General features: G+C 34.7%; 1 protein-coding gene across 7 annotated transcripts in view; it reads right to left on the bottom strand.

Moving 5' to 3' along the window:
- ATAD2B (ATPase family AAA domain containing 2B) overlaps window positions 1-17,742 on the bottom strand; it is a 162,595-nt gene that overhangs the window by 107,987 nt on the left and 36,866 nt on the right. For all 7 annotated transcript variants that reach the window (XR_011504147.1, XM_044772008.2, XM_014866423.3 and 4 more), the window contains 2 exons: window positions 4,805-4,903; window positions 2,662-2,773 (listed from right to left, as the gene is read on the bottom strand). Coding sequence is in view for 6 of the 7 variants with exons in the window: in XM_044772008.2 (XP_044627943.1) it covers window positions 2,662-2,773; window positions 4,805-4,903 (211 nt within the window). In the remaining variant the exon portion in view is untranslated. The remainder of the gene's footprint in view (window positions 1-2,661; window positions 2,774-4,804; window positions 4,904-17,742) is intronic.

Raw genomic sequence — 17,742 nt, 5'->3', positions numbered from 1 at the left:
AACCAAATACAGCAATACATTAAAAAGATCATACACAATGATTAGGAGGGATTCATACCAGGGACACAAGGATGGTTCAACATCCGCAAACCCAACATGATTCACAACATTAACAAAACGAGAAACAAAAACCACATGATAATCTCCATAGATGCAGAGAAGGCATTTGACAAGATCCAACATCCATTCATGATAAAAACTCTCAATAAAATGGGTATAGAAGGAAAGTACCTCAACATGATAAAGGCCATATATGACAAACCCACAGCCAACATCATACTCCATGATGAAAAACTGAAAGCCATCCCTCTGAGAACAGGAACAAGACAAGGGTGCCCACTCTCACCAGTCTTATTCAACACAGTACTAGAGGTTCTGGCCAAAGTAATAAGGCAAAAAAAAAGAAATAAAAGGAATTCAAACAGGCACTGAAGAAGTGAAACTCTCACTGTTTGCAGACATGATTTTATATGTAGAAAACCCTAAAGAATCCATCGGAAAACTATTAGAAATAATCAACAATTACAGTAAAGTTGCAAGGTACAAAATCAACTTACAAAAATCAGTAGCATTTCTATACTGAAATAACGAACTAACAGAACAAGAACTCGAGAATACAATTCCATTTACAATCGCAACAAAAAGAATAAAATACCTAGGAATAAATTTAACCAAGGAGGTGAAAGACCTCTACAATGAAAACTACAAGACATTACTGAAAGAAATCACTAATGACATAAAGAAATGAAAAGATATTCCATGCACATGGATTGGAAGAATAAACATAGTTCAAATGTCCATACCACCTAAAGCAATCTACAGATTCAATGCAATCCCAATCAGAATCCCAATGACATTCTTCACAGAAACAGAACAAAGAATCTTAAAATTCATCTGGGGCAACAAAAGACACCAAATAGCCAAAGCAAGACTGAAAAGCAAGAACAAAGCTGATGGCATCGCAATCCCTGACTTAAAAATATCTTACAAAGCTATAGTAATCAAAACAGCATGGTACTGGTACAAAAACAGGTCCACAGATCAATGGAGCAGAAGTGAAGGCCCAGAAACAAAACCACACATCTATGGACAGCTAATCTTCGACAAAGGAGCCAAGAACATACACTAGAGTAAGGAAAGACTCTTTAATAAGTGGTGCTGGGAAAACTGGACAGCCACATGCAAAAGAACAAAAGTAGACCATTATCTTTCCCCATGCACCAAAACAGACTCGAAAGGGACCAAAGACTTGAAGGTAAGACCTGAAACCATAAAACTTTTGGAAGAGAATACAGGCAGTACACTCTGATATCAGACTTAAAAGGATCTTTTTGAATACCATGTCTACTCAGACAAGGGACACAAAAGAAAAAATAAACAAGTAGGACTTCATCAGACTAAAGAGCTTCTGGAAGGCAAAGGAAACCAAGATCCAAAATGAAAAAGCCCACCAACTGGGAGAAAATATTTGCAAACCATATATCCAATAAGGGGTTAACCTCCGTAATATATAAACAGCTCACACAAATGAACTGCAAAAAGACAAAAAACTCAATCAAAAAGTGGGCAGAAGACAGGAACAGATATTTTTCCAAAGAAGACATACAGATGGCCAACAGGCACATAAAAAGATGCTCCAAATCACTAATCATCAGGGAAATGCAAATCAAAACTACACTTAGATACCATCGTATACCCAGTAGAATGGCTTTAATAATCAAGACAAATAACAACAAATGTTGGAGAGGGTGTGGAGAAAAGGGAATCCTCATACACTGCTGGTGGGAATGCAAACTGGTGCAGCCACTGTGGAAAACAGTATGGAGATTTCTCAAAAAATTAAAAATAGAAATACCATTATGACCCAGCTATCTCACTACTGGGTATTTACCCAAAGAACTGGAAATCAACAATTCAAAGAGACTTACACACCTCTGTGTTCATTGCAGCATTATTCACAATAGCCAAGAAGTGGAAGCAACCTAAGTGTCCATCAACGGATGATCGGATAAAGAAGATGTGGTATATATACACAAAACACTACTCAGCCATAAAAAAAGATAAAATCATGCCATTTGCAACCACATGGATGAAGCTTGAAGGGATCATATTAAGCGAAATAAGCCAGACAGAGAAAGAAACACCATATGATTTCACTTATATGTGGAATATAAACAAACTTACGGACAAAGAGAATAAATTAGTGGTTACCAGGGGAAGGGGGGTGGAGGGTGGGCTCAGTGGATGAAGGGGCATACTTATGTGGTATATGACAAACAATAATGTACAACTGAAATCTCACTATGTTATAAGCTACTATGACCACAGTAAAAAAAAAAAAAAAAAAAAGAATGAAGAAGAAATCTAAGCAGCTTCAACTATACCCCATTGCTTATAATGGTTTATGGGGCCTTGCCATATTTTTCAGCTTCATTTCCTACCCATTTTTCATTATATAATCCAGTAATATTGAAATGGAAAAAAAGGAAAAACTTGAGTAAGCATCACATGTGACCAGAGTGCTAGGTTCCAAGATACGTACGCTAAAACACTAATAACGGTAATATCTGGATTTTCCACTTTTATTGTGTGTTGCCTAGAAACAAAGAATAATCTTTAAAAAAAAAAAGCTACTTCTAGAAAAACATTTACAAAACTTACTGATTTGTCAATGTTCATTGGATCAACATCAGCCAAGCTCGCACCCACTTTGACACGTTCTCGGAGAATTCCACTAGCTAAATCTTCTGCTCTTAAGTTCATAGGCAAACATCTGAAATTCATAAAAATTCAACTATATAGCATTAAAAGTTTCAGATTTTTAATGTCAACGTAAGTTTAAATCTTTGACACATTTTCATCTTTCTCCTTTTTATAATAACCAGAAAATAACATCAAAGGATTTCCCTATTTTAAACTTTTCCTAAATTCTTTACAACAGACCAAAAATAAATTTATTCACTAGATAAAGCAAACACAACCATTAATCTATTTGTCCAAAGAGCCTAATCTATTCCTGATCTATTCTAGCAAACAAAACATACCTGATATTCCATATTATACAAGTATAAAATAAAAATAGATCCACTATATGTACTATAACATATAACATGAAATGAACTCAGGTTTTATTATAATATTCCAATTTATCCTCACATATTGCATGGGTATGTCTACTCAGTTTACATGACTGAAGAAATTTCTTCCCCTTTTTTTCAAAGGAGACCACTTCTAGATCACATTTTGAGAACTAAGCTTTGTCTTTTTTATAACTACCTTAAAATAGATCTTTAGCTACCTAAAATCCTATATTATTTAATTGTATTACCCCTTAGAAAATATAATCTGCTTTCCCTTTTAACCTTAGGTAACATCAAAAGATGACACAAACAGCCTCAAAAAAGTGTAGTTTCTATAATGAATGTACTTTCACTGACATTTCTGAATCCTAACCTACCTTAAAAAGATATTTCCAAAGCAGTATTAGAATAGTTCAGGTTAAATAGGCATTAAATTCTTTTACTTAAACTTAGATTTTTCTCTTACATTTTCTTTCCATCATCCACATGAGAAATTGTTTTCAACATACAACCTACACCAATTCAAACTTGTTTCCAAGACCTGCTAATTGAAAACTTGGTATTTCTACAATAGATATATAATGCCAAATGCTTTGCTAAATGTAAATTTTCTAAATACAAATTATCTTTAGTATTATAAATATAAGCTAGAAAACTAACTTAAATTTTAAGGAATGATTACAATTTGATGCTTTTTTTTGTTTTAAGATTTTATTTTTCCTTTTTCTCCCCAAAGCTCCTCCCCCGTACATAGTTGTATATTTTTAGTTGTGGATCCTTCTAGTTGTGGCATGTGGGACGCCGTCTCAGCATGGCTTGATGAGGGGTGCCATATCTACACCCAGGATCTGAACCAGCGAAATCCTGGGCCACCGAAGCAGAGAAGGCAAACTTAACTACTCAGCCACGGGGCTGGCCTTAATTTGATGCTTTAATTACTCACTAGACAAAATACTGATTCTCTCTCCCAGTGAAACCTCTTGAGGTTTTAATGAGCCATGTAGCAATCAGAGACATTCACCCAAGTTAGGCAAAGACCAGAAGAGGCACTCATTCAAGCAAAAAAACCCAACAAATTTTCCAATAAAAATCCAAGGGCTTCTGAGATAATTCTACTAGAAACCAAATCTTAGTCTGAGTGCTGTAATTATTTTAAGCATCTAAAATCAGCCTCTTTAAAGAGATCTGGATGAAAGGAGAGGCGTGGAGGAAAAGACTGCCATAGATGTTGGTCTCTTCCCTTCGGCTGTTCTTCCTTTACCTTCTCACACACTATTTGATTGAGTACTTACACAGTAAATAATTTATGGGAAGTTTCACAAGGTTACATTTCTACTCTAATAATTACTAAACAAAAACCTAGTCAGTACATTAGTCTAAAACACATGTTGAATATCAGTGTTACTAGCAAAATGCTAGTACAGGTAAGAATCCTACTCAAAAAATAAAAACTGAGGGCGGGCCCAGAGGCATAGTGGTTTGCACACTCTGCTTTGGCAGCCCAGGGTTCATGGGTTCAGATACCGGGAACAGACCTACACACCACACATTAAGCCATGCTTTGGTGACATCCAACATACAGAAGAGAGGAAGATTGGCATTAGATGTAGGGACAATCTTTCTCAACCAAAAAGAGGAAGATTGGCAACAGATGTTAGCTCAGGGCCAATGAAAACTATTCTTCCTTTTCTCTTCTAGGGAAATAATAGAAAAAGTTTACTAACCTATTTCTTGCTCTTGCCATGCTCTTTGATTTCCTTCTTTCAAAGCGTTCTTCATCAGAAGAAGTTGTGTCACTACTATGAATGGCATGCTTCTTTCTCCTATTTAAAGAGAGCAAAATCTTTAAAATCATTACAGAAGCAGACAGCTTTTAAAAACACATTTGTAAGCATCATATCTACAATTAGCTCAGCAGAAAATATATACACTCAATCATTGAACAAATATTTATTAAGATCCTTACACTCATGCAGTTTACATGAAATGAAGTATAAACATGGTAAGTTCTACAGAGAAAAAGAAAAAAAGGAGGATAGGAAGCCTACAATTTTTTAAATAGGGTACTTTGGAAAGGTAGTCAAGCAACAAATTTAATTTGCATCCAAATTTAGGGAGTATCTATCATTGATTTATAAATAACATTAGAATCTTATTAAAAAGAAAGCTTGTCTTTTTCTCTTATTCTCCTTTTCCCAAATAATCAGAAACATTTCCGACACTAAAGAAAATAATACACTGGCTTACAGGCAGACAAAGGCTTTTACTTCTTCCTTAAACTTATACCCTGTTTGAATTTCTCGTAAAATGCATAAAGTATTTTTGAAGGAAAAAAACAAAGAAATGGTTTATAATAAGAACTACTATGGAATGATTAGACAATGTATCACGCTAAATTCATCCACAAGGAGAAATAACAATGAATGCAACATTATTAACATAAGTGATGACATCTCTAAGACACCTAAAAAATATGGTCATCATACAAGCTGGAATCACCGTAAATTAGTTTACTTCCATCTCAAACTGGCCTTCAAGGATGTGCCACAGCCTCTGCACCCCACTCTGCTCCAACTCCAAATCACCTCAGCAGCAAACCCAGATTCTCCCGAACTCTCAAGTTCCTTAATCCATCTAATATTCCTTCTCCTGATTAATATAAATCCTCTCATTTCATCCTGCCTAAGTTTTTAATGCCTGTCAACACTTTCAGGAAGATTGTTGCAATAGTTACCTACTCCATCTTTTATCCTATCTCCTACTTCTTTTATCCTATTTCCTACTTCTTTCTCTTCAACAGGTAAATGCCTGTTTGCAAGTTTCCTACTTTGTGTTTGTGTGTACATTGGGTCTAACACATAGAAACATAATATATCTGCCAAGAGCAGCACAAATGATGTTCGTGGAAGCAAAGGTGTAGTGGACTAAGGAAACAACTCCAGATGGTAACTCAAATGCAAAAAAACAAATGAAGAGGACCAAAAATGATAAAAAGGTTAATATAACATGAGCTATAAACATGTACTTGCTTGCCTTTCTTCCCTCAGCTTTATAAAAATACATAAAATTATATAAACAATTCTAATAATGTATTGCTAGGTTTGTAAAATTTATAGATATAATATGTTTAACAATAAAATCACAAAAAGCAGAACGGGGTATGCAATTTCCCAAAACAGTCCTTTAAAAGACAAGGGGTCACAGCATACACAAAAATTAACTCAAAATAGATTGAAGACCTAAACACAGAGCTAAAAATACAAAACTTGCAGGAGGAAACACAGGAGTAAATCTCCACAACCTCAGATTTGACAATGGACCTTAGGACACCAAAAGCACAAGCAACAACAAAATAATAGATAAACTGAACTTCAGCAAAATTAAAATCTTTTGTACTTCAAAAGACACCATCAAGAAAGTGACAAGACAGCTCACAAAATAGGATAAAATATTTGCAAATCATATATCTGATAAGAAAATTGAATCTAGAATATTTAAAGAACTCTTATAAGTCAATGATAAAAAGACAGGCCAATCTTAGAACAGGCACAGGACATGAAGAGACACTTCTCAAAGAAAAATAGAAAAATGGCCAATGAGCACATGAAAAGATGCTCAACTTCATTTAGTCATCAGGGAAATACTATCAGAATCATGAGATTCACTTTACATCCAATAGGATGGCTAGAATCAAAAAGTCAGCTAAAAGGGGCCGGCCACGGCATAGCAGTTAAGTTTGTGCGCTCCGCTTTGGCAGCCCAGGGTTTGCTGGTTCAGATCCCAGCCACAGACCTACACACCACTTATTGGGTCATGCTGTGACAGCCGTCCCACATATAAAATGGAGGAAGATGGGCACGTATTTAGCTCAGGGCCAATCTTCCTCAGCAAAAAAGAGGAGGATTGGTGGCAGATGTTAGCTCAGTGCTAATCTTCCTCAAAAAAAAAAAAAAAAAGGCCAGCTAATAATAAGTGTCGGGCAGGATGTGACAAACTGGAACCCTCATACAATGCTGGTGGGAACGTAAAATGGCGTGGCCACCTTGGAAAAACAGGCAGGCAGTTTGCAAAGGAGTAACCATAGAGTTACCACATGACCCAGTAATTCCACCCCTAGGTATATACTCAGGAGAAATGAAAATATATGTCTACGTTAAACTTGTACATGAATTTTTATAGCATCATTTTTCATAAATGCCAAAAGCTAAAAACAACCCAAATGTCCATCAACTGACAAGCAGATAAACTACATGTGGTATTATCCCTACAACGGAACATTATTGGACCAGAATAAGGAATGAAGTACTGATACATGCCTCGACATGTATGAACCTAGAAAACATTATGCAAACTGAAAGAAGCCAGTCACAAAAGACCACACGTTATATGATCTCATTTTTATGAAATGCCCAGAAGACGCAAACCTGGGAAGAAAGAAAGCAGATTAGTGGTCACTTAGGACTGAGAGGACAGGGGAAGTGGTAGGGAGGTTCGAGCTGGGTTTCCTTCTAAGGAGATGAAAATAATTTAAGACTGTCTATACCAATAGTTCCACGTATCTGTGAATATACAAAAAAACCACTGAATTGTATGATATGTGTATTGTACCCTAACAAAGCTGTTTTTAAAAAAAGCTAGGTAAAATATCAGTGATGCTATTTCAGCTCTTTGTGGCTTGAGCACGGCTTTTACTGGATAAGAAACTGTCATTTGGATATATAACTATCTGAAAGCTAATTATATTTTTTATTTCATTTTATTTATTCACAACAAATGTTTACCAAAAATATCCTGAAAGACATTCAAGATGATATGAAATAAATACAGAATGCTATGAAAAGGAACAGCCAGAGAACAAGAAAGCTATCCAAAATAAAAAGCATGTTTGTCTAAATAAAACTGCAAGAATGGAAGATAAAAAGAATGAAATCGGAGCTGGCCTCGAGGCCAAGTGGTTAAGTTCACGTGCTCCACTTCGGTGGCCCAGGGTTTCACCGGTTCGGAACCTGGGCACGGACATGGCACTGCTCATCAGGCCATGGTGAGGCGACATCCCACATGCCACAACTAAAAGGACCCACAACTAGAATACACAACTACGTACTGGGGGCTTTGGGGAGAAGAAGGAAAAATAAAAAATAAAAATAAAAATTTTTCAAAAGAAAAGAATGAAACCTCTCTCAAAAAAAAAAGGGAGGGCAAAAAAGACAAAGAGTAATGAAAAATGAGAGAAAAGGTTAAGTGCTACAGGGGACCATCAGGTGGCCCAATGTTGGACTAATAGTAGTTACTGAAATAAACGAGAAAAAAATGAAGAGAAGAAAACTAGCACAAAAATAATACAAGAAAATTTCCCAATGCTAAAAAAAGAAAAAACACTCCAAACCAATAGGGCCATCAAGAGGCTCAAAAAAATGAACGGGAAAAAATATATATATACACACATACATATATATATTTATGTGCATCTACAAAGAAACATGAAATTAAATCAGACTGACTTCTCATCAGTAACAATATAACACAAAATACAGTGAAGCAAGGGGCCAGCCCAGTGGCACAGCAGTTAAGTTTGCACGTTCCGCTTTGGTGGCCCAGGGTTCACCGGTTTGGATGCTGGGTGTAGACCTACCCACTGCTCATCAAGCCATGCTGTGGCAGGCGTCCCACATATAAAATAGAGGAAGATGGGCACAGATGTTAGCTCAGGGCCAGTCTTCCTCAGCAAAAAGAGTAGGATTGGTGGCAGCTGTTAGCTCAGGGCTAATCTTCCTCAAAAAAAAAAGACAGTAAAGCAAGAACTTTAAAGGTTTACAGGAAACTATTTGGATTCAGAATTCTCAATTCACAAAACTATTAGTCAACAAGAAAATAAAAGACATTTTCAAATATGCAAAGATGCAAAATTTACCTTCCACACATTCATTCTTAGTAAATTACTTGAGATTATATTCTTGCAAAAATGAAACAGTAAAGTGAAAAGAGAAAGACCTGGGATCCAACCAATGAAAGCAATGTTAAGTTCTAGAGTACTCACTTTGCAGCAGGCCTAGAAAACCATGCCCTCAAAGTGAAACAGGAAGATGACACTAGGAGAGAGGTCATCTGACAAAAAGAATATGAACATTTTAGTATAATCAGAAGCTTCGAGAAACTTGAGACTATCTGAATTTAAAAAAAAATAAGAACTCTTGAAATCACTTTTCTCCATTTATATCAATCACTATAAGAAGCCACACATACATTCCTGTCAGGCTAAGCAGAAAGAATATAATCTCCCCCATGGTTGAGGGACAACATTCTTTGAACTCTATGTTCCTTTTCACTGCTCTATTTTCTTCCAAGCATTTGTCACCATCTGACATAGTATGTATTTTATATATCCACTAGTTTATCTCCCACTATTAGAATGTAAGCTCCAGGAGAGCAGGGATTTTTATATTTTTAAATTCTGAACGTCCAAAGCTTTGAATGATATTTGGTACATATACAAGGTAAGCCACATATATTTGTCGAACGCATGAATAAATTTAATTTCAGGAGCATTTCCCATTAAGTGGCCAGAGGTAGTGATAAAACGTCCACAGAAGAGGAAATTTAATTCTAGGACCCTACTTAGCTCTATGGTGAAAAACACTGTCATCAGTCTAGAACTGTAAAAACGATTAATCAGTTTTCAACTTTTAGAATTAACCTAGAAATAAATCAAATAAGACTTAATAACTGTCACAGAACAAAATATAAATGTTATCTGCCTTGGGAATATAAAAAGGTAGAAGTTAGAAGGAGTGGAGTGGAGGGAAGTGGATATTAATGTCCTAATCTTAAAAATGAGGAGTCAAAAGATACTGTCCACAGTAGACGAAACAAAAATGGATATTCAAATATAATGATCAAACTGCATAAGACCAAAGAATTAAGGTTAGTGCGATAACTATATGAGAATGAGGAAGAAATCAGAAGACAATGTTTAAAGCTAATAAATCATTATGAACTCAATTAAAAAAAAGCTAATGAATTAAGAAACAGAATGTCATTTATATATACAGAAGTAGGTATCAAAATAACCAAAAGCAGAAATGTTAAAAGTGATTGCTAACTGATAGCAGGACTGGTGGTGAGGAAAAGTGGGTTAAGGGAATACTACTTTTATTATACCCATTCTATTTACTATTTTAACCATGTGTATGCATTACTTTAATTAATAAGAAAAATTAAGTAAGAAAAAAGTCCCTCAAGACCCACAACTAAAATAAACAACTATGTACTGGGGGTCTTTGGGGAGTAGAAGGAAAAATTTTAAAAAATTAAAAAATTTAAAAAAAAAAATTTTAACTTTTTTAAAAGGTCCCTCAGAAACGAAGCTTAAATACTAAAGGAAAAATGGCCCAAAAGCTGGTTGAGGTGCAACATCCTTAATCAAAACAAAAATCTTCTAAGACCTAATGGCAAGATTATTAACACCCACATACCTTCAAAGCTATAATGCTATTACCACAAATCTTTACAAACCAAAAGGCAATACAGTAAAACGACATGAGTTTTGAGGAAAAAATACCTATGTTTAACTTCCAGCCCACTCATTTAACAGCTGTGAGATACTGGGCAAATGACTTAATCTTTCTAAATTTCAATTTTATGTTGTAAATTAATAATAAATTCATCCCTCATAATGTCACTGTAAAGAATAAATGGATTCATTATGTTAAAGCTTTGATACCAGGGCCAGCCCGGTCGCGCACCGGTTAAGTACGCATATTCAGCTTTGGTGGCCCGGGGTTCACCAGTTCGGATCCTGGGTATGGACATGGCACCACTTTGCAGGCCATGCTGTGGTAGGCATCCCACATATAAAGTAGAGGAAGATGGGCACAGATGTTAGCTCAGGGCCAGTCTTCCTCAGCAAAAAGAGGAGGATTAGCAGCAGATGTTAGTTCAGGGCTAATCTTCCTCAAAAAAAAAAAAAAAAAAAAAGCTTTTATACCAAGGCTGGAACATAGTAGGTAATTAAAGAATACAAATTCCCTCCATCCTGGACTACTCACTTATAAAAATACCCAGAAGGTTTCCACACAGCAGACTTAAATAGAAAAACTGAAATCAACCACAAGAGATGAGTACTTCAGTATGAATTTGAATTTTATTTGAACACAGCCATGCTCATTCATTTATGGGTTGTCTATGGATGCTTTAAATCTACAGCCACAGAGATGAGTAATTACAAAACAGACTGTATGGCTCACAAGCCTAAAATATCTAGCCTTTTAGGAAAAACTTTGCTGACCTTGGTCTAGGAAAATCCAACTCATTTAATGATGAGTAATAAAAAAGGAAAGGAAAAGGAAAGATTGTCAGTGTTAAAACAAAAATACTCTATGAAAACAGTATTTTCTTTTTTTAAAATGAGCAGCAAAGCTTAGAAACCGTTGAAAAACACTCATGAGAACAATGATGCCACAGAGGAGATGAAAACTATAAAGAAAGAGTTCACCACAAACTTTTAAAACATAATTAAGCAATAGTTTCCATGAAGAAAAACTATAGAGGAAAAATATAAGAACTTAGGGAAGACACAGTGAGAAAACAGGAGGAGACAAAATCTATGCTACTGAAACTTCAAAACATGCAGGAAAAACTCAACAAAGAAATGAAGATAAACAATGAAACACTAGGCACACAAAAACTACAAGATATCTAAAGGGACCTAGAGGACAGACACAAAAACAGGCAACAACATGAAACAAAAAATTTTAAAATGGTAACAAAGAAAATAATGGATATAAGAGACAAAGAAAATACAACATGAGAATAACTGGAATCCCCACATAAGAAATTCAGAATAATTTTTAAAAAAGCAAATATTTAAAAATAATTCAAGAAAACTGTACTGAAATAAAAGATATGATTATTCACTTGAAAGGGCACAATGTGTAACAGGGTAAAGTGACTCAGAATGGTCAACTCCAAGATATATGCTACTAATTAAGTTATTGGTCTTTAAGATAAAAAAAGAATCCTTGGGAAGCCACCCAAATGGACCAAGAGACTTGTAAAAAAAAAATTACCCTCAGATTTCAACATAACAGTATTCAATGCCACAATGCAGTGAAGAAATACCTGCAAGATACTCAAGAAAAGTATATATAAGCCAAAATATTTATACCCAGCCAAATTTTCCTTCAAGTACAAAGAGTACAGGTAAACAGTTTAGAACTATGCAAGAATTCAAGGAATATTGAAAACATGAAGCACAGAAACTGCTATGGGGCAAACTTTAGCTAATGAAGATATATATAGGGAAAATGGAGCTACAAGAATAGGCTATAAGCACAATATATTTACCTATAGTTCTAAAATGGAAGCAACGAAATAAGGTGACAGTAGAATGTACATGGCACTTTACAAAGACCAAAAAACAAATGAGAGGCAAGGACAGTGACGTAAAATAAGGTAAGTAAGTTAAGTACCTCAATTATCATTAAAAACTTACAAATAAAACTTTTTTTAAATGTTCATTTAGAAAGACAATAGTAAACACTAAAAAGAGTAATATTGAAAATGGGTGTAGAAAACACAGGGGAAGAGACAGAAAAGAATGCTCAGCATAGGACCATGCTCAGAGAAGAAACCAATATGTACTAACAAAAAAAGCAAGATCATTATAAAAACTTATGGGTATAAAGTAAAAACCACTATAAAATGCATGCCTTCCTAAAAAAACCCCCACAATAACTAGGTATAAAAATAATAAAAAACAAACACAACAATAAAGAACCACCTAGGGAAATACTTTTTGTATTCATTATCAAACACCTTCCCACACGGCAAGATCCACTAAAATTAATGGATGAAAAGAGAAAAAGACATTTGCATAGTCTCAGAGTATCTCTCCCAACCTACTTCCCCAGTGTTGAGTTCTATCAAACATTTAAGGAAGAAATAACACTAATCTTATACAAACTCTTTCAGAAAGCAAAAGAGGGAAACACTCCCCAACTCCATGAGATAAACATAACTCTAACACCAAAACCTGACGAAGACATGACAAAAAAAGAAAATTAGAAACCAATATCCCTCATGAACAGACACCAAAAAAATCTCAAGAAAACATTAACAAATTATATCCAGCAAACAATAAAAATTATATACATCAGGTATCCAGGGAATGCAATCAATGCAACTCACAATATTAATAATAAAAGAGAAATATTATGATCTGTTTAACTGAGGAACAAAAAAAAATTAACCAAAATTCAATACCCTTTTATGTTAAAAATTCTCAATAAACTACAGGAGGAAACATTCCATTAGAAAAGGGCATGTTTAAAAAGAAAAATCTTCAGCTAATACTCCACTTACTGGAGAAATCATGAACATTTCCCCCAAACATCAAGTATGACACAAAGATACCCACTCTCACAACTTCTACTCACCACTGCACCAGGGATCCTGGCCATTACAATAAAGAAAGAAAAAACAATAAAACTCATACAGATCAAAACTGTCTCTATTTGCAGATGATACTGTTTACGCAGAAAATAGTAATCTACAAAACTACTATTAGAATAACAGAATTTGGCAAGGTCACAGGAAACAAAGTTAATATATAAAACAATTCCATTTTTATATTCTGGTAGCAAACAACTGGAAAAAAAGTTTCTAAAAACAATTCCACAGAAGCATAAAACATAAAATACTTAGGAATAAAACCTTTTAAAAACATGAAAAACCTCTACACTGTAAACTACAAATCGTTGCTGAGAGAAATGTCGAAAGACTTAAATAAATGCAATGATATATCGTGGTCATGGATTGGCAGACTAAACATTATTATAATATCAATTCTCTCCACATTGACCTACAGCTTCAACACAATCCCACACAAAATCCCAGGAGGCTTATATTGCAGAAACTAATAAGCTGATTATAAAACTTAAATGAAAATGCAAAGGACCTGGAACATCTAAAGTAATCCTAAAAAAGAAGACCAAAGCTGGAGGACGTGCAGCACCTGATCTCAAGATGTCCTATAACGCTACAGTAATCGAGAGAGTGTGGTAATACTCGACCAGTAGAACAAGATCCATAACTAGACCTACATGTATATACACAAAAATTTTTGACAGAAGTACCAAGCTAACTCAATAAGGAAAGAGTCTTTCCAAAAAATGATGCTCGAAAAACTGGATACTCATGTACAAAAAAAGAACCACAACTTTTATGTCACATAATACACAAAAAGCTAAAACTAAAAAACTTCTAGTAAAATACACAGGATAAAAATCTTTGTGACCTTGTGGTGGACAAAAGATTCAAAAAAGCACAAACTATGAAAGAAAAAATGGATTTTCTGACCTTCATAAAAATTTGAAACAACCAATATGTAAACGGATAGTAAGTAGATAGTGGCAATCAGGTTTCTCAATGTCTGAAAGTTACAGATAAACAAGACAGGATAGTTAGCATGAACCCTGTGATACTGGATTAGAATAGTAGACATGAGCATGAATTCATGTTTAGCTTAATAGAGATACAAATGAGTACAGAAACAATTATAAATGTGTCTGTATACTGCATTAGTGTATACATACATATATTACCAAGCTATCTGCTGAGAGGGCCCAGAAGTAATGATGCCCCAGTAGAAATATACATACACAGTATCTAAATATTGGTTTTGAAATATCATTCTCCAATAAAACCAACCAAAGGTCCTTAGAGACATGGCTTATCCCAGACCTAGGATATGAAATATACAAAATGAGCCTGGAGTACATTGTAATGACAGAAAGTAAAGAAGCACTCAAAAAACAAAAGGATGGAAGCACGTAAAAGGGACACAGGAGACAAACTGAAAAAATTTCCAATGGCCAAAGCAGGCAAATTTGAGCAACAAAATAACACAGTATTGCATTATAACCCAAAGTATAAAACATTGATATAAATGGTTGAATAAAGATTTTTAATGGGGTGGCAATGTCCTTAATTTCAAGCAATACGTGTAGATACTCCCCACTCCAGGAGATGGAGCTTAATTGCCAAACCACTACTCTCCCTTGAAGGTATGCTAGACCTAGTGACTTGTTTATATAGACTATGAAAATGGAAAAACAGTACCTTTACAGTGGAGAAACTTGACAAATACTACTCTAACCAAGTGATGAAGGTTAACTTAATGCTATCAGTAATATCATGTGGATATCATTTTCTCCTTGATATGACATAAACGAAGGACACTTCACCTCCTTGGTAATCTTTCCAAAAACCCTTAATCCCAGTCTAATCATGGGAAAAACATGATTACACAGATTGAGGGACATTCTACAAGATAGAGGGACAGGAGTCCCCAAGACTATCAAGATCATGAAAAACAACGAAGACTGAGAAACTGTCACAGGCCAGAGGAGACTGGGGAGGCATTACAACTAAATGCAATGTGATACCCTCAATTGGATTCTGCAGCAGAAAAAGAACATTAATGGAAAAAATGGTAAAACCCAAATAAACTTTGGTGGTTGGTAAGTAGTAAGGTACCAATGCCAGTTCTTGGTTTTAACAAACGTACCACAATAATATGTTAACAACAGAGGAAACTGGGTGAGAGGTATAAGGGAACTCTCTATACTATCTTTGCAACTTTTCTGCAAAGCTAAAATTATTCCAAAATAAAAAGTCCGTTTAAAAGAAATTTTAAACATTTGCTCTTCAAAAGACATTATGAGAACAAATGGCAAGTCATAGGATGGAAGAAACACTTGCAACACATATATCAAACAAGAGATTTGTATCTAGAACATACAAAAAACTCTTGAAATTCAATAATAAGAAGGCAAACAATTTGATCTTAAGATGAGCAAAAATATTTAAACAGAAACTTTACAAAGGAGATATTAAGAACGGCCAATAAGCAAATAAAACTAATGATTAAAGACATCGGGCACAAGCAAAGCAAAACTACAAGGAAACATTACTATATATTCATCAGACTGGCTAAAATTAAAAAGGCTGACCACTCCAAGTGCTGACAAGGACATGAAGCAAACGGAACCCAAACACAGTGCTAGTGAAAATGCGAAATGGTTACAACAATTTGAACACTGCTTGGTAGTTTCTTAAAAAGTTAAATATCACCCACCAAAAGATCTACACATCCACTCATAGGTATTTACCCAAGAGAATTAAAATATATATCCATCCAAAGATTTATACAGGAATGCTCACAGCTGCTTTATTCACAATAGTCAAAAGCAGGAAACAACTCAAATTTCCATCAACAAGTGACAAATTTGGTACATCCACACAACAGAATACCAATAAAAAGGAACAATCTACTGCTACACATAACATAGATGAATCTCAAAAACCACTACACTGAGTGAAAGAAGAAGAAATAGAAGAGCACCATATTGCATGATTCCCTTTATATAAAATTCTAGAAAACGCAAACTAACGTACAGTAACAAAAAGAACAGTGGTTGCCTAGGGCCAAGGGCTTTGAGGAACAGAATGAAAAGGGGCAAAAATGAAATTTTTGAGGGTAATGGAAATGCTCTACACCTTGACTGCGGCAGTGATATCCGCACAGCATACATTTGTCAAAACGTACCTAACCCAACACTTTAAATTACTTTATATAAACTATGCCTCGATGAAGCTGACTAAAAAAATACAAGAGGAGCCTAACGTGACATGACTACTAAATGTAATGTCATATTCTGGACAGACTCCTGAAACAGAAAAAGGACATCAGGTAAAAACTAAGGAAATCTGAATAAAGTATGGACTTCAGTACACAATTATGCATCCAGATTAGTTCATTAATTATAACGAAAGAACCATATTAATGTTAGCTGTTAATGATAGGGGAGACTGGGTACGGGCTATATGAAAACTCTCTGTACTAGCTTCACAATTTTTCTGTGAATTTAAAACTAATCTTTTTTTTTTTTCCTGAAAAGTCATCTTAAATAAAAAGTTCACTTTTAAAAAAATACCAAAAGTACACTTAAGATTTGTGTATTTCTCTGCATGTAAATTTTACCTCAAAAGTTAAAAACCTAAACAAATACTGAACTTTCAGTTAACGATATATGTGCTGAAGAACTTAAGAAAGAAGTCTACTAATGTCTGCAATTTACTTAGAAACGTATCTAAAAAATAAGATGGACTGACATATGGCTAGACAGATATTTGATAAAGAAAGTACAGTATAACAAAACTGTGGAATCTATGTGGTGGGTTTTCCAGTATTCACTGTAAAATTCTTCCAATTCTCCTAGATTCTTGAGCATTTTCACGGTAAAATGTTGGGGAAAGACCACAGAGTGATATACTTCTTAAGTCTATAAAAACAGGAGAAAAGGTAAGATAAAATAATAGAACTAAAAACAAACGTATCAGTCACATCAACATATGCAAATTAAGATAATTATAAAAATAAGATGTTTGGACTGAATCTCAAATCAGAACATGGCTTTATGCTGAATACAACAGACATACTTAAAACAATGTGATTCAGAGAGATGGGAAATAAAAGAAGGAGCAAAAGTATACAAGTAAATGTAAACCAAATGAAAATATGGGTTAAAATTTAACATCAGAGTAGGTGGAACTCAAGTAAAAAAGAAATAAATGAGACAAAGAAGAATATTTTCAAAGGCAA

Source organism: Equus asinus, chromosome 6, assembly GCF_041296235.1.
Source record: "Equus asinus isolate D_3611 breed Donkey chromosome 6, EquAss-T2T_v2, whole genome shotgun sequence".
In the NCBI taxonomy this organism is placed as follows: domain Eukaryota; kingdom Metazoa; phylum Chordata; class Mammalia; order Perissodactyla; family Equidae; genus Equus; species Equus asinus.
Note: the sequence above shows the minus strand (reverse complement) of the source record. Positions and strands in the feature narration are given on the sequence as shown.